Source organism: Alosa alosa, chromosome 12 (assembly GCF_017589495.1).
Source record: "Alosa alosa isolate M-15738 ecotype Scorff River chromosome 12, AALO_Geno_1.1, whole genome shotgun sequence".
Taxonomy (NCBI): Eukaryota; Metazoa; Chordata; class Actinopteri; order Clupeiformes; family Clupeidae; genus Alosa; species Alosa alosa.
Genome location: NC_063200.1, coordinates 9242114 through 9265412, shown reverse-complemented (window position 1 = coordinate 9265412; position 23299 = coordinate 9242114). Strand labels below are relative to the sequence as shown.

General features: G+C 43.1%; 1 protein-coding gene across 1 annotated transcript in view; it reads left to right on the top strand.

The window, feature by feature from the left end:
* The window catches only part of LOC125304240 (AP2-associated protein kinase 1-like), a 60009-nt gene extending 50021 nt beyond the window's left edge, over positions 1-9988 (top strand). The window contains 1 exon segment of the mRNA XM_048258326.1: positions 8792-9988. Coding sequence (XP_048114283.1) covers positions 8792-9627 — 836 coding nt within the window. The 3' untranslated portion in view covers positions 9628-9988.
* Positions 9989-23299: the final 13311 nt, after the last annotated feature.

The window sequence follows — 23299 nt, the reverse complement described above, 5'->3', positions numbered from 1 at the left end:
AACACCCCACACACACACACACACACATACATAAACAAACACAGCACACACACACACACCACACACACACACACAGGGTCCTGGTATCCACCGTTGTGCCCTTGAGCAAGGCACTTAACCCCAAGTTGCTCCGGGGACAATGTGATCCCTTGTAATATAGCTGACATATGTACGTCACTTTGGTTAAGAAGTGTCTGCTAAATGTAATGTAATGTAATGTAATGGTATCTCTCCTGTCTAGCATCAGAGCCACACACGTGCGCACACACACACACACACACACACACAGGGTCCTGGTATCTCTCCTGTCTAGCATCAGAGCCACACACACACACACACACACACACACACAGGGGTCCTGGTATCTCTCCTGTCTAGCATCAGAGCCACACACACACACACACACAGACTCCTGGTATCTCTCCTGTCCTATGTTATCATCTTCAATGTGGATGTAGAAATTACCAAGAGCCTGATCATCACATAAATTTGGGTCATGATCTTGGTCATTGGGTCATGATCTGGGTCATTGGGTCATAATCTTGGGTCATTGGGGCGTGAGTGTTTACCTTCTGAGATTCTGGGATATATTGTGGTTGTTTTTGCAACATTTGCACCACTGGTCAGTAATAGTGGAAAAAGTGCAACTTAATGTCTGTCTACTTCTGATAACCCCTGATTAAAAAAATCTTGTATGCCTTTCCACAGACTATATAAACAGCTTCAGTTATATATTAATGAAAACCTCTTCATAAACAAATTGTGTGGCACAAGGGTTATTCAATCAATCTCAATCTCTGACTGTCAATTTCAATGACTGACTCAATCTGTTGTCTTTAATAGGGCAGAACTATTTTGGAAAATAATCTATTTTTTAACCAATATTGTGATTGCGATTTAATATGTGATTATTTAATATGCGATTATGCGATTTTATTTTAAACTCTTTATTTTCTGTATTATTCAACAAAGACAATAAATCATTCTATAGTATGACCAAGACAATATTAGATAAATGAAACATAAACTGTTTCCTGGAGGCCTGGCCTGTTATTGATGACATTAGGTGATACATTTGAATTGATATGAATGACATATTTTTATTGAACTACTTCAAACACAGTAGTATATTTGTTGAACATCCAGCCTTGAAAACATGTAAAAGCCTAGTAGGCCTTATTATCATGCGCTGGGGGGGGGGGGCAGTGTGCCCCCTTGTTGTCCCCTTGTTGTTTCAATGTTGTTACTATTTCATGTAGATGTGGTCTTTACACCGTACAGACGCCTCTCTGGGTAGTTGGGCCTTTTTCCACCAGGTATTCCTGTGGCCACCTTGTAGGAGGTCCTTCTCATAGAAGTTCTCACAAATCCTTTCTCTCTTTTTTTCTCTCTGCTTCTCTCTTGACTCCCCCCCTCTCCTCCCTCCCCCCCCCCCCCTTTTTGGCTGCAAACCCCACCCTGAACCCCTCCCTCAGATGGTCACTCCCGCAGCAACAGCGGCAGCTCCGAGTCCAGCCTGCCCAGCCTGGCTCGCTCCCTGCTGCTGGTGGATCAGCTCATCGACCTGTAGAGCCGCAGGGCAGTGTGTGCTTCCGCTAGCCTCTACTAGCCGCTAGCCCCCCCCCCTCAGCTCTGAAGAGGGGCGTCCCACTTGCTTAGTCGCTCTCTCTCTCTCTGCTTCGTCCACCACCTTTTCTCCGGTCCACCCTGCTTCGGCCTGATCTGAGTCGACCTAGCTCGACCAACCGCTGCTCATTCCTCCTCACCCTCCCCCACCCCCACAACCCCCTCTTTACCACCCTCCTATCTGTTTCTCTCGCGCATCGATCTGTCCTTTCGTTTGGTGTTCTGTTGTGCTTCTTTGATCTGTCCTTTCGTTTGGCGTTCTGTTGTGCTTCTTTGATCTGTCCTTTCGTTTGGCGTTCTGTTGTGCTTCTTTGATCTGTCCTTTCGTTTGGCGTTCTGTTGTGCTTCTTTGATCTGTCCTTTCGTTTGGCGTTCTGTTGTGCTTCTTTGATCTGTCCTTTCGTTTGTCATTCTGTTGTGCTTCTTTGTGCTTTTTCCCCCAGTTCCCTCCTTCCTGGCCATCCATATTTTGCATTTAATTAATTTCTTATACTCATCTGCTTCCGTTTGCTTCTCAGTTGTCGTTCCACTTCAAACTCTTCAGGTTCCTTGTGAAGCGCGTCATGATTTCTTTCCCTCCCCATGACTCATTCTCTTGTCTTATTGCACTTTAACTCTTGAAAATGTGACTCCTTAAGTGACTAGTCATCATCCGCACTCTTTTTCCTACATCATCTGTGAAATGACACTCAGGCTGCTCTCTTCTGCAGTGCTGCACTGTCTGGATGGCAACCTGTAGGTACTTAGGTGGGCTCTGAATGAAGTTCATTTATCACTGTAAACTGGGGGTAAATTGTGGCCCATTGGTAAAGCTGTGGCATTGATTGTGGTAGTGATTACTTTTCTGATCAATCTAAATACACCGAATTTGACCCGATCAGGAAATAGTTTGACTATTATTGACATTTTCCAACAGTGAGTCAGGTTAGTTATGGTATGTTTGACTCAGCAATCGTTTGAGAGATGCTATGTGGAGCTTTATTTTCCATTGGGAATAAAGGTATCACATTCTGTTCTCTGTATTGGAATTGAATTAAACGGTTCAGAATAAATGGCTACCAGGACATCTCTAGTTCTCTGAAGGCTTGAGGTTCAGGTGTAGATTTTTTCACCTTGTCCTTTTACCTTCTAGACCAGTGGTTCTCAAATGGGGGTGAGATTTTAAAGTATACATATATTTAAAAAGTAGAATCCATGCAAAAATACGTTAAAAACAATTATTTAATAAATATTTCAGGAAAATATAAGTTCATAAAATGAATTTTATATTTCAGTAGGCTATTCAATTCCATTATCCTAAAAACCCACAGTCCCCTCCATACCAGGATGGTTTTAAGTCTTTTTTTCTCAACTAAAAATGCTTTGCGCTGATTAGGGAGTACTTGGCTGAAAAAATATTTCACAGGGGGTACATCGTTGAAAAAAGGTTGAGAACCACTGTTGACCATTGACCCTCCGTTCAATCAACCTTGAGTGATCAAAAAGAACATTTGAGTCGCTGCAATTCAAAGCACTCTACTTTGATTGTGGCAGTATAATAGATCCAGAGGCTCTAGCGCTTTCAAAGCCGTAATGTAACATGCTGGCTGGTGTGTTGATGGGTTATTGTCCGGGGCCTTGACAGGCATTTTAGAGCTCTTCATCTTCATCTTCATCAACACCAACACATGCTCATTCGTTTTCCTGGTGGGTGTCTCATTGCATGGCTGTCTATTGATATATCTTTATTTTTTGTGGTCATCCTTTAACCCAAGCTGCTCTGAATCCTGTTTTCTGTAAATAGCCTCTGTGATGTTGATCGTTACCCCCCTCAAGACTATGTACATTGATGTATATCTGCAACACCTGATTCTGGTCCTATGAAGCAATTGTATGTTACCTTGTGTACAGAGCCACTGTTGACATTACCCTTCCTTGCCCCCTCCCTCCCTCCATAGTATACAAGAGATTATTTAAAAGTATATTTCGTGTAAGATTATTTGTGGAAGTACATGGAGTGGTAGAGATTGAATGTATGAAATGAGTATCAGTAAAAAAAAAAAAAAAAAGCTAATATATGTATATCATTCTATAATAGCTGTTCAGAGAACTTCTTTATCTTTATCTGTGATCTGTGTGTAAAGATGTTGAGAATGTAAAGTATCTTCCTCTCTCTTTCTCTCTGGTTTAAACTCATGAAATACCATTGCTTTGCTGGCCAAGACCCAAAAAAAAAGACAATCCGTACTTTTTGGTCTCTTGAGGCTTCCGTAGGAGCCCACAGCCCCTGTCTTTCAGTGGTTGGGTCCTGCTCAGCTATGTTGGCCAGAGACGGTTATATGTCAGTGGGTGAGCGCTATGTACAGGCTGTGTGTGTCCGCGCTGCTGGCTGCTGAGGCTAGCACACAGATGCTAGCACACAGATGCTAGCCTAGAGTTTTCATGAAGCTTTGCCGCTGTCCTGCTCAACCCCTCTGAGTCTAACTCAGGCATATCAGAGCATGAGCTTGTGTGCTATCTCAGAGAAGTCTACGCCATGATGCATTCGTGTTCAGTGTTCTGATGATTACTGCGTGAGTGTGTGTGCGTGTGTATGTGTGTGTGTGTGCGTATGAGTTACGTATGTACGTAACTCATGCGTGTGTGTGTGTGTCTGTATGCATGAGTTTGTGAGCTTGTGTCTCTCTGGATGTTAAGGATTATGTACTGTAGTCCAGGTGGTGAGGTTATATCTGTATCGCCAGTGGCTGTGGTGACAGCTGCTCCTCTAAGATTAAAATAACTGAGCTTACTATGGGCACCTCGACTGGCACCTTTCTGGGCATCTCTACCGTCGGAAAGCACAGGCCCTCCTCTCTCTGGCAGAGTGCCCATCATATCAGGTCTTGAAACAGATCTGTGATGATCTCAGTAACCACCCCTCCTTCATATGACCTTTGCATTGCAGTGGCCAATATACGTTTTCTTCTTAGAATTAGCAAAATTCATCAACGTGGCAAAATGAATCCATTAAAGTGGCTATCATGGCTTTAGACTGAAAGCCACATGAGGGGCTGTGTCCATATAGCATTTATTTTCTGGAAGAAAAAAGCTGGGGAGTACGTCAGCCCAGCACTTCATTTAAAAAACATCCTTTTGTTACTTAGTTTGTTTCATTGACAGCATCCAAATGACCTCACACATGCCTTTCTCTGTCATTTGTATGGGTGTGTGTGTGGGGGGGGTTACATTTCAGGTATCATATGTTGTGATGACACCAGCGCCTTTTTCAGAGATTTTTAAACAAAAAACTCTTGAGTGTCCGTTCAAAAAATGCAGTACACTCTTTAAAAAGGCGCTTTTCTAGGAGTCCACATACCATATGTTTCCAATGGAAAAAAAATGAAAGAAAGAAACTGGCGCTCAGAAAAACAACGCAATATGGACATGGGCCCTGACATCCTTGACTTGCTTTTAAGTGAGGTCATGTTCCCAAGCACCATCTTATCATTTATGAAATATTCATTGATTGGGGTTTTCCATCTTAAGGTGTCTGCCACCATAGAGCCATTCCCTATGTAGATTATTTGATTTTAAATTCCCTGTATAGGCATGACATTTGAAGTTGGTCAGATAGCTTTTAGTTGATACTTTTGACATTGACTTTTCTCTGAAAATCTCTGGAAAATTTGCGACGCAACCTGCATCCATTGATCTCTGTTTGGCCAACCTATGCAATCTCTGTGTTACCACCCTGCCAAACCCCCTCCTTTCCCCTTGATCGTAGAGAGCCATTGTCTGTTGCAGAGGTCTTGCCTGTCGCTGGTTTAGTTACCTGTACATTGTGAAAATCAAAGACCCTTTTCTGGTGTGCTCAGTTGTTTTATTTTGATAGAAAGATAGAGAAGTTTATTTATGACCATGGTCACCCAATGATGCAAACCTACCCAAGGGTCTCTGTAGCAAGTCCCCAAAACCGTTGTTAGAACCTTAATCATTCGATGTACACCTTCTATTTTTGTGAAGAAAAAAAGGAGAACCAAGAAATGGGGTTGTTAAATAAAATAAGTGTAATTGTGTGGAGTTTATTTTTCTTTGATGCAACTGTGACATTTGTGCATGTGCACACACACATAAATACACACACACACACACACACACACACACTCACAATGTAATGAGGGCATCATCTAGAATAAGAATCAGTAAATCAATATGAGAGACAGAAGCGTTATTCTAACGGCATATCATAGACTGACCTAATAGGTACAGTATGTAGTTCATGTAGTCATGGCATATAATTGATCAGTAATATACTAGACATTGAGCACGTTTACATGCACCCTAATAATCATTATCTGATTTCTGGAGTTCATATTATGATTGGGTTCCATCTGTTGTCACACAACAATGGGCTGATCTGATTCTTTATTCTGAAACATTTGCTGATGCCCATCTAGAGCAGAAATCTAAATTCAGCCATAGTGTGTATTAGAGGTCTGCGCAGGACTGATTTTTCAGTCCCGCTCCCGACATAATGTGTAATTTTTAGTCCCGCTCCCGCCCACTAAAGCCCACATGCAGGAGGGATAGCCTATTCAGCTTTTCTTTCTGTCTTACGAGGAGCACACACACCTGAGAAAGACTCCAGATGTCAGTTTCTTGGTTCTGAATGTAAGCTAACAACTGAAGTAGGCCTAGCCTGATGCCCTCTTCCTCTGTCATGCTTTCGATTTCGAGTTTTGACAATGAGCAGCAGGAACAAATTGAACCCACGTAAACGACAATATAGGCTATAGGCCTGCTATCCATCAGTTATGCTTAAACCCCGTTTTTTAATGCTGCCTAACAGAACATCCAGCTGAACTATAGTTATGAACACTACTTTAATAATTTCCATCCCGCAAACGCACCTCTCTCATCCCGCCCGCTCCCGCAAAGAGCTTTCAAAAGTTGTCCTGCGCCGCACTCTTTTGTGTCGGGACCCGCGGGTCTACTGCGGGAGTGCAGACCTCTAGTGTGTATTGTTTATTTTGCTCATGATATGTCTTTTAATAATACATAAAATAACATAGACAGAAGAAAAAGGTTAAATAGTCCAGTTTTTACTGGAGTGGATCTTTAACAGTGTTCCCACAGATCTTTGAAATCCATGGATGTTTGTTAATTTAAGGGAGAAAATGGGTAGGAGTCATTGAAAGAGCTTGAATGTATATGGTTTGCAGAATAATATAATTTTAGTTCTTTTGTATACATTAGTTAACATTTAACATAAGTAGGTAAGCTGTTTGAATATGTATTTTCCGTTCTATGTGCATCCTTGTTTCACATGCCACTTGCACACTCAAACTCTAGAAAGTAACCACAAAACTGGATGAATGATCAGAGAAACTCTAGAAAGTAACCACAAAAGTAACCACGAAAGTAACCACAAACCGCAAACATCGCAATGCTTAATACCACAGTAATGTTCGCAAACATTGCAATGCTTTATACCACAGTAGTGATTGCAAACAGTGCAATACTTTATACCACAGTAGTGATTGCAAACATCGCAATGCTTTTTACCACAGTAGTAATCGCAAACATCGCAATGCTTTATACCACAGTAGTGATCACAGACATTGCAATGCTTTATACCACAGTAGTGATCGCAGACATTGCAATGATTTATACACCAGTCAACCACACACCAGCTGCAGCTATTTTAAATCTTCAGCTGACAAGCATTCAATAAACAACTGATTTGTTGAACTGCGTCAACTAACATAATGCTGCATCAATTTGTCTCGTTTGTGATTTGTACCTTTGACCTTTGGTGAACTTTCCTTCTAGATCTGTTGTGTAATCCACATAGGCTGTAATGGCCTGCCACTTAACCTTTGACCTTCGGTGAACTTTACATTTATATCTTTTGTTTAATCCACATAGGCTGTAATGGCCTGCCACTTAACCTTTGACCTTCGGTGAACTTTACATCTAGATCTGTTGTGTAATCCATATAGGCTGTAATGGCCTGCCACTTAACCTTGGCCACACGCTTAATGGTTTGAGATTAACCGTTTCTCTGCTGGAGACGTCGATAACACTGCTTTCTGTGCTGTCGGGCTCAAGGTAAGACTTGAACTCTTTGTGGTTTCATCACGTCATCCACCTCATTCTTCAAACCAAATCTCCTATTTCCTCTACCTCTGATATAGCTCTCATCTATCGCTACTGATCCCCTGTAACCACAGTGGCACCCATACAGTCCTTCGTATCTGAACATGTTCCCAACATTGAAAAAGTAGATATGCACACCAAATACAGTAGCTCTTATTACACTGTGTTATTTGCCAGTGACATTTCGAGCCAAAACGTTATCCCTCAGACTTAAGTGAGAAATAAGATGATTTCATGGGAGCTATTTTGTGTCACTCTATCCATTTTTCAATGTTGCTAGATGTTTGTAAACCCAGCACCCATCCGAGTGGACATTGTGATGTCCATGGGTTTTTGTCATTATCTGTTTTGACATGCCCTCAAGCCAACATGTCACACTACTCTTCAAACCACAATCTGAAATCTGAAATGTTTTTGTGCGTGCATTTGCTGTCATTTGTGGCGTGCATTTGTCTTTTGCTGTCATTTCACATTTGCTGTCATTTGTGGCGTGCATTTAGTGACGTGCATTTGCTGTCATTTGTGGCGTGCATTTGCTGTCATTTGTGGCGTGCATTTGCTGTCATTTGTGGCGTGCATTTGCTGTCATTTGTGACGTGCATTTGCTGTCATTTTCTGCAGTTTCTCATCATGGCGCATCAATTTCTCATTGAATATTTGAACATCCGCTAAGCGCGAACGTAACCGTGGGGAGCAGCCCTCACTTTTGACACCTCCATGGTGTACTCTTTGATTTACTTGATTAACATGCACATATATGTCAGTGGTGGTTAAGGAGGATTATTTTTACAGACCTAATATTATAAAGATATAATTTAATCATAAGATCTACCTAAATGAGGTTAATGATATGTTTGTGTGTGTTTCAAATACAGTATGTTCCAGAAATAATTTGCTTTGCACAAAGGTTTCTGTAGAATATGTTCCTTGATTAAGTGTTGTCTTGATTAAAGGAGTCTCGTGTGTCCTTTTCAATGGTCCAGGAAGTCACTTCTTTCACAGTGTTCCTGCCAGACTGATGTTCTATTGCTTGGTTCCTCCACAGAAGCCCAGCAGGGTGTCAACGGCTACGGTGTGTATGTGGAACCCCAGGCAGGGCCGCTGTTGGAGGCTCTGGCAGACGGCATCGGGGAGGTGCGAGTAGCCGCTGAGGAGGCTGTGGTGGTGCCCCCCCCTGACCAGCCACAACTGCTGCTTCTGCTCCAGGCGCCCCCCCAGCAGTCCAGCGCGTCCTTCACACAGCCCCCCCACCAAGGGCAAATGCAGGACACCCAGTCGCCCTTCGATGATGTGTTCATGGGCGCACCCTTCCGCCCAGGCAACGCAGACGTGTTCAGCAGCGCTCCGTTCCCCCTGTCCCAGACCCACCATAAACCCCCCCAACCCGCTCACGCCCCCCAACCTGCTCACGCCCCCCAGCCCGACATTTTCTTGCAGGCGCCCTTTGGTAAGAGGACTGGGGTCAATGCCACCTCCACCACTGCTACAGCCAACGCCTGTGGGGCGCCCCCTTCTCTTCACCCTTCTCAGCCTGTCCAGCCTCCCCCCCAGACACACATGCTCACCCCTCACAGGACCCCCGAGCAACCCCCCCCTCTGGGTCCTGTGCCGTCCCTGGGCATGGGTGTGGGTGCGGGAATGGGTGCCCCCGTGCGTCTCCTGCGCTGCTCAGAGGTGCCCCTGCCCCAGCAGCCCGTGGCTGCCCATCGCGTGGTCTCCTCTGTGGGACAGCAGGCTGCCGTGGGCTCCGTGCCTGTCGGGCCCCTCCACTCCTGGGCGGTGGGCATGGGCATGGGCTTGGGTATGGGGGTGCGGGTACCCGTCGTGGACCCATTTGTTGCGGCGCCCTTCCACCCCAGGGGCACACAGGGGAAGCCTTGACCCGCCGAGCTAAAACTTCCTTAGCCTCCCAAACCCCTTAAACACACACACATGCACGTATGTGTGTACACATACACACAGATTATTCAACCCACAGTTGACTTTGGTGTCCTAGGGGGTATACTAAGTACGAGGTTTAGCCGGGATCACATTAGCCAGCGGCAAACGTAACGCAACACTCAGACCATAATAAGTTTTATCTCGTTCCTAAGCAACACAAACGGTTTGTCAATTGTATACACTGGCATTGCGCTTTAAAAGATGAACCAAGTTCAACGCTCAGCTTCTTAAACGCTAGCGTTTAGAGATGCACCGATTGCAATTTCTTGGGCCGGTTCCAATTTCCGATTTTTCATAGAGTTTCACCTGCCGATACCGATTGTAGCCGATTCCGATTTCATTTCTTCTAACCATTTTCCAGCACACACAAATAGTTATTTTCTATCTTTTCTTTAATAGATTATGTTAATATAGAAATGTAATCAATAATGAAATGGCTGTTAAAAAATGGAACCGGTGATTAGACAGATTCTTCTTCAAGTCTAACTTCAGCTGCAGTATCAAACTATAATGCCAGTGTAATTATAATGCCATATGCTATGCTATAATGCCAACTACAGTGTGGGACATTCATTTCACAGACTACTAATATAAACGCACTGTTATGGAACATCCATTTTTTTTTCTCACATCCAATATCCAACTAAAGATCTAAGAACAATTTTCATGATACATTTGAACATGCTACCATGGAACATATTTTCATATGCATTGATGAATTTATGGGAGGGCGAGGGAAAAGTGGGAGTAGGCCATCACGCAAACACAGGGGAGGAAAAGTGCTAATAGCGATTAGGTGCTCCACAATATTATGAAAACAGAGCACGTCTGTTTTGCGGTGAAAAACCTAAATACAAATTCCGGTTAAATGCATTACATCACTTAGGCTATAGAAACTTGAAAGAAAGAGAGAAAGCTGATTCAGTATTCAGAGCATCAGTTTTCTTCATTGTAGGCTACAATGTCAAAAGCAACTTTAACTTGTGTTTCTTTCTAATAGGCTATGGTTTGTTCACTTTCACGACATCCACTTCTCAATCTGCTAGGCATAACCCTAGTCTACGTGCAGTAAATAGTTCTAGTATTTTTTTTTAAGTGAAGTAGAACTACTAGGGCTACTGTATGTCGCTGCTTGTTTACAGCTTATTATCATGTAACCTATGATCGCTAAACTTTGATTCTTTTTAATGTCGCAATCGGTTATCTCCGTTCAGCTGCGCTTGTGGTTCAGCTGTGGGCACGCAATTAGCGGCAGGGATGGGCGGTGATGAGCGATGTTTACGTAGCCTATGAAGTGACAGCTTAGTAAATTCCACGCAATATGGCAAAGCACAGCGTTCGCTGCATAGAAAAACTCAATAGCCTATTAGCGCTTTCTGTGTAGCCCTACGTCCAGCCCTGAGTGTTGTCCTGGTTGCTAGCTTCTTCAAACTTTGCAAACTCAGCTGGGTATTGTTACAATTGCAGCAGGCGAGTGCATTTGTCCGGCATAAAATCGGCATGTCTCAGACTGACCGGCCGGTCACCGGTCATGGCCGATCATGAGAAAATCAGCCGGTTCCGGTCACCAGCCGATCTATCGGTGCATCTCTACTATCGTTACGCCAGCGTTGCCACCGTTCTGCTGCCGAACCATAGAGAACAATAGGAAACCTGCCGCTTGCCGCTGGCTAATGTGATCCCCGCCTTAGTGAATATTGGCTTACTCTACAGTAAGTCGTAAACGTACTGAAAGAAAACTCCTATGACTTTTTTTGTTTGTTTATTTTGTTTTGCAAACAAAACCTTTTTCCTTGCTAGACAGAAATTGAATGTGGAGTAGATTGGCACCAGATCAGGTCTCAATCTGGTCTAGGATCAGCTTGTGTCTAGAGGGAGCTCACTGGAGCCGAGGTGCATTATGGGAAGGAGGGGGGGTATATGCACCTCTGTACTAATGCAAACCTTTTACTGTTACTGTTAGGAATACTCACAAAAGACTAATTCATAGTCAGGTGACAAATGCCACTCGAAAGAAAAGTAAACACGGTAACACGCCTTGACCACAGCAACACTTCAGAATAAAGGACTTTGAGTTGCTATCCAGTTAGAGTGACAATCGTGACAACGTCTGCGCTGTTTCAGAATTGTTGACAAGGTCTGAGACACTTTAGCAGACAAATTTTGTCTCCTTTTACGCCAAATTACTCTAAATTGGCCTTCAGGGCTTGTGCGTAAATTAGCATGACCTGGCACACGGCATGCCAGGCACAAATCATAGCTCAACCATTTCACACTAATCTCGCCATGTCAGTGTTACGCCTTGAAAAGGGAATCAGAGATCATGGATTATTACACACACACACACACACACACACACTTGTTTAGTTCTCAGTCCCCTGTGTGTGAAGTGTGGGGATCTCTCAACTTGCGTCCGTCTCAGAGAGACCTGAACCCATCTCCTCTGGACTTTTTTTTTTTATTATTATTATTTTGATATCGGACTACCTCGAGTGTCTGACGAGATGTCAGATGTTATAGCCTTTAGGAAAAGCTGTCAGCACTTTATTTTCAGCCCACATCTCCGTCTTGGTGTTCCCTAAAACAACCCTTCTGCAGGGGCAGGAGCAGCGCTCAACGTGGAGCCTCCCCTCCCCCCTCCCAGCCCTCAGTATGTGTGGATGTTAAGATGCCCAGCGCCACATACTCTGTGCCCTTTAGGACCATGAGTATAGCTGTATAGTCCTTCTATTATTCTGCCCTTGTATCCTCTGCAGTATTAAAAGTGGCACACGTGTACATGTGTCCGGGGAAGGAATAGGTCGCTCTTGGCAAACCCAGTCGAGACGTCAGGCCATGTATGTTAACCTCTTGTGTAACGGTAGTGTAGTGTTTTTCTCATGAGATTATAAGGAAGTGATCTGCTCTGGTCTGCTCTCTTTAACCCCGAGGCCAGTGCAGACAGATAGGACCCTCAATCAGTTGCTGTTTGGAAAATGTACTGTATGTTAACACACACGCATTTAAACACACACACACTCTCTCAAACATGTACATATATGCACAGGCACACACACACACACACACACCCTCAGCTTGATGAACTGATGAGCCTGAAGACGTGTCCAAGCATCCCTTAACACAATCAGTTGAGAGGTGCGTGCGTGCGAGCGTCTCTAACCGTCGCAGGCACATTGCATCTGTGAGGTGTCTCGCTATCGCTGAGAAGTGCCCGCATGGCTGCATAGTTTCAAACAGAAAAGGTGTGACCACGACACGTGAGACTGGAAAACTGACAACAACTGTGGCATTTTTAAACGGATATGAAGAAGCAGTGAATCTTCTAGCCAGTGCCGTGCACATTCCATGAGATGCCACCACCCCCACTCCCTGCGCATTCATCAGGATCGTCGCAGCAGGCAGCGTTTGGCGAAGGAAAGGGCATCAGTGTGTCCTGACAATGTGAAGCCACGCGAGTCCTTGCGGCCGTCGACTGGCTGGCTTGGCCAGGCATTTTTTACTTAAGGAGTCATGCCTCTCATAGGAGCCCATGGAGTCATGCCTCTCATAGGAGCCCCATGGAGTCATGCCTCTCATAGGAGCCCCATGGTGTCATCGCCTCTGACGTTCTACCCGTGTTTATGGTTGTATTCAGTGCTTTATTAAAGAAAGACTTTTTTTGGTATTAACTTGTGTGCGTCCCATTACTCAGTTGTTCATTACTTGTGTGTGTGTGTGTGTTTTTGTTTTTCTTTGGTAAATATCGATGTGTGGATGTGCATGCATTTTTAACGTTTTTAAGCAACAAACTAAATACTAACATAACAGTGAAGTGGTTCGTTTTTTCATGGTTTATTTTTCCAAAAGCATCCTCTCCCCATGTGTCTATTGCATTTAGGCCTACGTAAGGAGCTTGGAACAAAGTTGGGTTATTTTCATTTTCTCTAGGCATATTTATGCTCAACAAATATCGGCAGTGAGGTCATGAGAAGGCTATCAATGAACAGAAAGATAGATGGATAGATAGATACTTTCTTGATTCCCAAGGGGAAATTTAAGGTCTGAGTAGCATACAGACATCACACACAACATTCACTAACAGCAGAAAAAGTAATAAAAGTATATAATATAAAAAACACAATTAAGCAGTAAGGACAGTAGAAGATAAAGAATATACTAAAATACAAATTATACTAAATATAAATCAAGTCTAAAACAGTGTCCACATAGTGTGCTTAGGGGTGATTAAGCATGAGGCGCTTGCAATGACTGAGACAGGGACTGAGCCTGTGAGTCTCTGTGCATAGTGAGGTAAGGTGCTCTGTGAGAGTGAGTGGCATGGTGATGGTGCAAATGAGTACCGGCAGAGAATGTCTAATAAGGGGAGAACTGCCACTCTTGGAAAACTTCCGGTTTCTGAACTGGTTGCAGTTACTTCTGTGGTTCCACATGAGGGCGCTCGTCCACGAGTGCAGAATGCATGGAGGTCTATGGAGCTGTACTCCTCAAAATCCACTTTTCTCGGGATTTAATTTTTTCCCAAGTAATTTGAATATTGTATTCGAAAGGGGAGGTAAAGAAAATACACTTGGTTGAGTATTGCATTTTTTAAAGTCACTTAATTGTTCTAAAAGGCCTTTCAAACGTGTCAATGACATCATTCATTAGCACAATGCTAGCGTGTTATGGGCAACAACGACCCAACCTGTAAGAAATCAAAAGGACATAAGCACTCGTTCTTTCAACTTTTGACCTATAACCCATGTTGAAGTTACACAAACTACAATCAAATCTGAGATTTGTCAACTACAATCAGGTGAAAGAGACAAATTTAGCCGTCTAGCTCCATTGACTCCTTTTCATTTTGCACTCATGGCGATCGCCCAGTGGAACTTTGGTGGAACTGCAACCAAAATTCGGTACAATGGGACTTAATACGGAGTGGCCAGGCTCTCCGTAGACAGGCTCTGGTACCGGTAAGTCCAACAGTGCAAGAATAAAGTCTAGAGACCAGCATAACATAAATATGGACATATAAGAGAGTAGGCAAGGTAATATAAAAAAATATATCAAAAAACTATATCAGTGCAAGAACGGGTTGACGTAATTGGGTTACAGCCATTATACAAGTATTGATTATAAAGCATTAAGTATTAAGTAAAGGTATAAGGGTGGCCACAATCCGGCTGTGGGATGGAGGAAGGGGTTATGCATATGTGCTAATATAGCACGCAAACAGTGAAGCAGTAAGACAGTGGTAAAAAATGACTAGTGGATAGACAAACATGGAGAGGCAGACAGACTATGCGGAGAAGTATATCTCTCCGTAGTAGGCTATGCCTTTTCAGCATTTATGAGCGATAGTGTAATCTACACCAAGGGTGTAGGTTTGGTCTCAGCTTTGGTGGGGACATCCAATCCCCCAACCCCCCCGGGCTGAAAAGTTAACTTTTACTGACAAGAGTCAGACTGTCAATAGACAATAGCCTCTTTCATTATTTATAGTACTCTAAAGTTAAACTAGCATCTCCGACTGGAGAGAAATATGTGCAGACGAAAACAATTGTTTAAACGTAAATAAATGTTTGACCACTAGATGCCAATTTTGTTTCTCAGATAACAGAAGCTAAGCATATCTTAAATTTTAAATTTGCCCAGATTATATAGTCATAATATAATATAGTATATATATATATATAGTATTTTATTTATGTTACTGAGTATGGAAATGCACCATAGTTTAGGGTTGAATATGTCTATGAATTTATGCGACTCTAAATTATATTTGTATTTGCTTAACTGTAATTGGAATTATTTTGCTGTAAGATACCAGTGCCTTAATGGCGATTTCCTTTGTTATTTCAGACTGTTGGCAATACAGAATATCACAATACAGAAGTGAATCTACTCCATCTCATTATATTGTACAGCAATGCTGCTGACTCCAACTGAATTGACAATTTGACATAGGCTAATAATTAGAACCTCACCTGAAGCCCTGATGCTGTTTCCTCAACCTGCCATCCATCTGTAGTGGTTTGATGCTGTCTTTCCTGCATACAAAGTGGTTCATTCATTTTGTAGCCTATCCTTTGGCTAGCGAGTTTAACCCTCCTACCATATATGATAGTGTTATTTGGATATTATTTATCAAATAATGATTCATTATATTTGAATAACCAACAGTGTTAACTTATTCACATTGCCAACACGTTTTGCATGTGTCATAACAATGCAATGACAGTCCTTCAAACGAATTTGGGTCTCCCTTTTATTTCTCTGCATTGTGTAGGCTACACTCAGAAATACATAACATAAACAGAATAGAAACAAAAAATGTCCAGATCCAATGTTTATTGTGACTACGAAAGATTCTAACTTAAAGTAGGCTAATTAACATTCAGTGACTTGGTAATAACATCTATTGTGATAGCGCGACTTCTATGCGACCGTGCTGCACACCCCTAATCAATACTCCTGACCTTGGTTGAAAGATTACAGAAGCTAGGTTTATCTTTAACAATATCCTGGGTAACATATGCTATCACCAGTTAATACTATTTTTCCACATAATAGAATCTGCATAATTTGAAAGCCTGGTCACTACCACTGCTAGCTTGTGTGGCTATAGTTATTTTGCTTAGTTACACTCTGCTTTATGAAAAAGCTTCGTATGTCCCCTTTCTTCTTCTTGGGTGGCATAGCTGATCTACACACCACAAAAAGGGGTTTGTATGTATGCTGAAGGGAAAAGGGAATATTAAAATGTTTCACTCTGGCCTTTTATGGGGTAGGCCTATGTATTGACAGACAGCCCTGGTAACTTACCGTTGTCGTTGACACACCCGCTCGCTTGACTACCAGTGCAAGAATAAATCAATGTGTGTGCAGCATGCGTGTCAGATAACCCTTCCCCCTCCCCCTCGGGTTTTCAGCCAATTAAATGACGACGTTTCTTGTACTGTCGCGCTGGCTGTCGGAATGATCAGCAGCACAAATGAGTTCGCTAAAATATTGGTGGGGACAATTTTGTCATCTTAAAATATTGGTTAGGACTAGTCATGAGCGTCCCACCCTAAATCTACGCCCATGATCTACACTGCGGCCATTTTTAGTCTAGCCTATAACATCAAATAAATCGATTGTCATCGGATGTTGTATGTTATGCACGTCCATAGTGGCATATTTACACGCACAACACTATTAAAGAGCATATGGTATCCAAAATGTGTGTAGTAGAGGCGGAGCTCCACTGCTACGCTGTGGCAGGCCGAGCGTAGGTTGGAGGAGCTGGAGGTGGACACAGAGAGCCGGGGCAAGAAGAACTCCGAGCTCAACAGCACTGTGCTGCGGCTGGAGGCTGAGGTACACGCACAATACGTACAATGATACACACACACACACCCATACAAATGTTCAACCCACAGGGACACTTGGGGCCCGTCCACACAAGGCTGTTTTTTTTTAAACCGGTGAACGTTTTTATCGGTTAGGCGTTGCGTCCACATAAGGCCAGCATTTTAGAAGGCTGTAACCTATCTTTTTTGTAACCAGGTTCACTTTTGCCGTGTGGACAGCAAAGCCGGCCATTTTAATGACAACACAGCCCCAGCCCTCAACCCAGACACCGCATTCCACCTGAAACTGCTTATTAGAACAAACCAAACCATACCATTTGAACCAAACCATTAAAGCAACCTACTTAAAGAGTTGTCTGTGTGTGTGCGTGTGTGTGTGTGTGTGTAGCAGGGTTAATTATGCTTCCCTGAATTCCCCCATCGTTTCTACAAGTTCTATTGTAGTTTCCCACGCCTCTAAGGTACAGTAGGTTGTAGGGGGGTGTGGCTCGGGTGTGACAGGGGTCGGTTCCCACGCTGAAGACCCCTTAAGTGTTCATGTAGCCCCCTCCTCTGCCTCTTTTGCTACTGTCCTGAGGCAGAGGTATGTGGAGTCTTGCATACAATACATCATATCTTGTATTTATGCTTTTATGGTTACTTCTATGGTGCATTTTTCACATAGAACTGTTTTCTGGTGTTGCACACCTTATATACAGTACGAGTTATGTTTATTTAATCACTGTTTTTATGTTAGCTCGTTACACAATGCACATTACCTCAGTTCTACATGCTACAGTCTGCTAACGTGGCTGCAGGTGTAGCGACGTTAACTAGTTAGCTTACAGACTTTCATACTGGTGAATTGACTGAATGCATTTAAACGTGGTTTACCTGTTTGATTGGCAGGAGCTATGATGCGACTGGCTCGCTCCCTGTCTGATGTGTTTGTTTTGTCTTATATTTCAGGTATGCCATGTTTGTTTAATGTACTTTTGTTATTGTCTATTCACATGTACTTTTGTGGCGACGCTGTTAACTGCGTGTCTCGTAGTCTTGCCGCGCCTCTCTTTTGCTACTGTCCTGAGGCAGAGGAGCTGTGATGCGACTGGCTCGCTCCCTGTCTGATGTGTTTGTTTTGTCTTATATTTCAGTAAAAGAGTCAAAGACCAGGTCGGTTGTGGCGTCTCTTATTATACACAACACAACGCAGAGAACGTGGTAGAGGGAAAACTACCTCTGTTACATGTGCGCGCGCACGCGTGTGTGTTTCAGTTGTCCGACGCCTTGCATAGCTCCTCCCAGGCCGGTGCAGAACTGGGCCTGCAGCAGAAACTGCGCGCGGACGCCCAGCTGCGAGTGGAGGAGTTAGAGGAGAGCCTGCTGGAGATGTTCCGCCTGCAGGAGATCATCAGCAGACTGCAGGGAGAGGTGCACTACGCAGCACACTTCTATAGACCCTTTCAAGAGAGTTACATTATCAGCATCATAGTTGGCCCCACAAGGCTTCCGTTCCATATGTTATCTTAATGCAGAGCAAAGATTCTAGAACAGAGCTGAATCTTTGCTGCAGAGGAAGTATATTGGGAACAAAATAGAATGTTCAAGCATTGTTTTTGTTTTTATTGTTGAAAGGGTCTATTAAGGTTTTGCACCTACGCCATAATGTCATGTGACCGTTTGTTTAGAACTAGAGTGGTAGGCAAGAATGGTAGGCAAGGCACTGCAGAGAGTGGTAGGCAAGCCTACAACAGTCGGGTTGCATAGGCACACATAGTTACAAATAGCTTCAAAATTGAAATTTTAATATCAAATATTGACCGGGATGCCGACCACTTGTGTAGGCCCTAACAGTTGGTTTTACAATAAGAAGCAAAAAGGCGACGAACAACCGTTTAGCCTACCTATCCTCGTGGTTGTGGACGATGATCGTTAGCAGCTGTGAAGTCTTTTATTCTCAAGATAGCCTAATGGTGTAGCCTACTGTCTACGAAGACGTAGGCTAAAATACAACTATCTACAGTCATCCAAAATAAATTGCCAGAGATAGGCTATGAAGGAAAAGTGCAGCATTTTAAACATGGCAAGATTATTTTTACGGAACAGTTTGTTCTAATTTGTCTCCGTGAAATTCGTGCTTGTGGACATCAATCACCTATCTTCTGTCCTTCTATTTCCAAGTTATCATGAGTGTCATTTGATTATATAATCACAACAAATGCTAATAAATGAAAACAGAATAGGCTTATCGCTATAGGTTAACTTTACAGGTCACTTAGGCTAACTCCGTTATGTCAAAATAAACTGATTTGATCCTAATTGTTTAGCGATCACACACAACAACTTAACACAGCAACCCCAAACACCACTGTTGAACCTAGGCTACTGCTTCAGTCATGTAAAAATAAGCAGTTTATGAATTATCTTTACCCGTTTAATCAAGTCCACATGACCAAAATAACATATTTAAAGGCTGAGCTAGCATTACAGCCTATATAGGCGATGCTGCAATGGATAACTAATAAAAAAGTTTCATACAATTAATGAACTTTATCACTCACATTCTGAGTTTTTCTGGGTGGTTATATATCCATGCAGATCGTCTTGAATAAGCCATCGCTGTTATATGATATAATATGTTACAGGATTCATGACTAACGCCATTAATGTAACATGATGCTGACTGACGCTGGCTATAACAGTAGGCTACCGTTAACGTCTGCTGAGTCTACTGCCTACCAAAACCTGTCGCTGTTCAGTTGAAGTTAAATGATCAAATATTGTTTGATTTTTTGTCAGCTTTCAGAAGGAAGACATGTTCCTTTCTGGTCAAATTTCACAGCTTCTAAGAAAGTCTATCGTCTTCATGTAAACCGAGTTTTGAACAGAGAAAAAAAAAAAGTTAGGCTACCATTAGGCTACATGCAGGTTCTCCCATAACGTTATCGATACAGATCAATGCACCAAATCAGGGCGATTTTAGCGAAACAACGTTCCTGTGACAGGCTATCAAATATTGAACAATGGGATAACGTTTCATCATCACCTTTATTGATGCCTGAAATGTTGACATTGCTGAAATACAGAGATGTAGCCTACAGAGAGGCAGCTACGGACAACGATGTTCAATGGGTTCAACTTGTCCCTTGCCTACCAGCTGGATGTAAACAAAGCTATAGAACCTAGAATACGTCACATGAAAAACGTTAATAGGCCTCCTCTCTTCATCCTCATTGCCCTCTTACCCCAGCTCCTTCCCCTCGCTTATTCTCTTTAAGCTTTCCATTTGATCAGCATTTTAATTTGTTTTCCTTATCCTGTTTGTGTGTGCGTGCATGCGTGTGTGTGTGTGCGCGTGTGTGTGTGCGTTTGTGCGTGCCTGTGTGTGTGTGTGCGCGTGTGTGTGTGCGTCGTGTGTGCGTGCGTGCGTGCCTGTGTGCGTGTGTGTGTGTGTGTGCGCGCGTGTGTGTGTGTGTGGTAAGCTGAGTGATAAGGAGCAGAGTCTGGAGGATGAGATCCAGCTGCAGTGTAAGCAGGCCGAGCGCCACGTGGAGGACCTGCAGATGGAGCACCAACAAGGAGCACCCAAGAGCAACAGGGGCAAGGAAAAACTCCCTTACCAAGGAAGAAACCTTGGGCAGATCCACGGCTCAAGGGGCTAACCCAACTGCCAGGGGTCTTGGTGTGTGTGTTGGGGGATGACAGGGGAGATGGGATAGTGTGCTGTGTATGTGGGGAGAGGGCAGTGTGCAATATGTGTATTGTAGAAGCTTCCTCATGAGACAATGTCCTGTGTATTGGGGGGGGGGGCAGTGTGCTGTAAGTATGTTGGGGATGTGTGTTGGAGAAGCTTCCTGATGAAATAATGTGCTGTGTATGTAGGGGGGACTTACTATTGCAAGCAGAGTACTGTATGTAATGTATGTAGTGATGACAGTGAAGATGTGTGTGTGGGGCAGGAGGGAGTGGAGCAGTGACTGTGTGTGTTTGTGTGTGTGTGTGTGTAGTGTGTGTGTGGGTAGGTGGGGGCAGTGTGCTGTAAGTATGTAGAGGATGTGTGTTGGAGAAGATCCTGAAGACAATGTGCTGTGTATGTGGGGGCAGTGTGCAGCAAGTATGTAGAGGAGGCTTACTGTAGCAAGCAGTGTGCTGTATGTATGTGAGGTGATGACAGTGATGATGTAAGTGTGTGTGTGTTGGGGGGGGCAGGGACTTACTATTGCAAGCAGAGTACTGTATGTAATGTATGTGAGTGATGACAGTGAAGATGTGTGTGTGTGGGCGGGAGGGAGTAGAGCAGTGACTGTGTGTGTGTGTGTGTGGGTAGGTGGGGGCAGTGTGCTGTAAGTATGTAGAGGATGTGTGTTGGAGAAGATCCTGAAGACAATGTGCTGTGTATGTGTGTGTGTGTGTGTGTGGGGAGTGCAGCAAGTATGTAGAGGAGGCTTATTGGATGTTGGATGTTGGGAGGGGAGGAGTATTCCATGTAAACCCAGTCTCAATGAGTGATGGTTTCCATTGTTTTTGAGCCACTCCTGTGCAGTATTTACCAGAGCTCAACTCCCAACTCTGTGTCAGTGAAGCACTAAAAAAAGTGTTCAAATATACCCTGAAAATGATTAGATTAGATTAGGGATGTCCCGATCCGATATTTGGATCGGATCGGCCGCCGAAATTAGCAAAAAATGTGGGATCAGCCTGCACGGGAAATTCCCGATCCGGACTCCCGATCCAGTTTGTTTTCAAAACTCCGGTCCGTGTTTTCCAGCGCACCGATGTAGGTAATCCATTCCAGTTTTTTTCAGCTTTTCCCCCAAAATCCGGTCCGCTTTTTTCAGCACACCTAGCGACCTGTCCAGCATCCCACTTGTCTGTGCATGTCCCACTAAGAATTTAAAGTTATCGAGCAAACATTTCATGTCACAGTTGAATTAATATAGCCTAATGTTAACCGCGACCGTCCGCGAGACCCACTTACTATTAAGGCTCTTATGCATGTTGCTGCTGACAGCTTTGCCTGTCTAACGAATGTTATCTTCGCGATTTAAGATTGTTTGTGTAATGTATAGGCACAGCACCTACTTTAATTTCCCTATTTTTACAATCGGCTAGCCTAACAAACGCATTTCATTTCAAAAAGCAACCTGGTCAATCGCAAACAACTAAGTGCACCTAGGCCTACAACTGTACACATCCAAAAGGGTAGAAGCTTCCAGTAGGCTATCATAACTTTTTTTTACCGTTTAGTCTGTGCATCGGCGCAGCCTACAGTACGACGATGTGAATTAGTGACAGCTGTTGTCGCAGTAAACTTAAGCTCCTGTCTCTAAATAGTGTAGATAGGCCTACGTGCTATGTTGCTTGATTTTCTGTAATAAATGCAGCCTGTAGCCTAGGTTACTTCAGCAAACCCAGACCAGTTGTGGCATCAGTTTCGTTTTTAAATATGTTATATGTTGTTATAGCCAATTCAGTGTGTGTGTGGTAATTTGGCTATTTTCTACTCAGGTTTTGTGTGTGTTGCTTTTATATATAATTTTATATTGTTTACACTGATGGCTTTTTTAAGCCTTGGTTTACACTCTTGAGCAGAGCACTGATGCCAATTCAGTTTGTGTGGTTAATTGACTATTTTCTACTCAGCTTTTCTGTGCGTTTTGCTTTTTTATATAGTTTACAATATTGTTTGCACTGATGGCTTTTTAAGCCTTGGTTTACACTCTTGTTGTTCAAGAGCAGAGCACTGATGCCAATTCAGTTTGTGTGATTAATTGACTATTTATTATTTTGTGTTTATTTAACCCTAATAAACAGGTCAGCTTCTCATTACCAACCACTGTGGATTATTAAAACTAACCTAATTAAGTTGGTTAGTTGTTCTTAAGAGTAAAACCCTTTTCAACATGAGTATATCAACAAAATAAGTAAATATCTTTAATCTTTAATACATGCTTGGATCGGCCGGTATCGGTATCGGCCGATGCTAAAAGCTACAATATCGGTATCGGATCGGAAGTGCAAAAAGCTGGATCGGGACATCCCTAGATTAGATTAGATTCACCTTTATTGGAGATTCTCTTAAGTCTTATCAAAACTCAATCAAAGCAACAAATGCAGATTTCTATACTGAGCTCATTGATAATAATGCTCACAGACCTAAAGAGTTGTTTAACGCAATTAATTCTATCATTAATCCTCCTTCTACTTTATCCTCTCTGCCTGCTACAACAGAAACCTGTGAGATGTTTCTCAATTTCTTTATTAACAGAATTGACAACATACAACACCCTCAAATT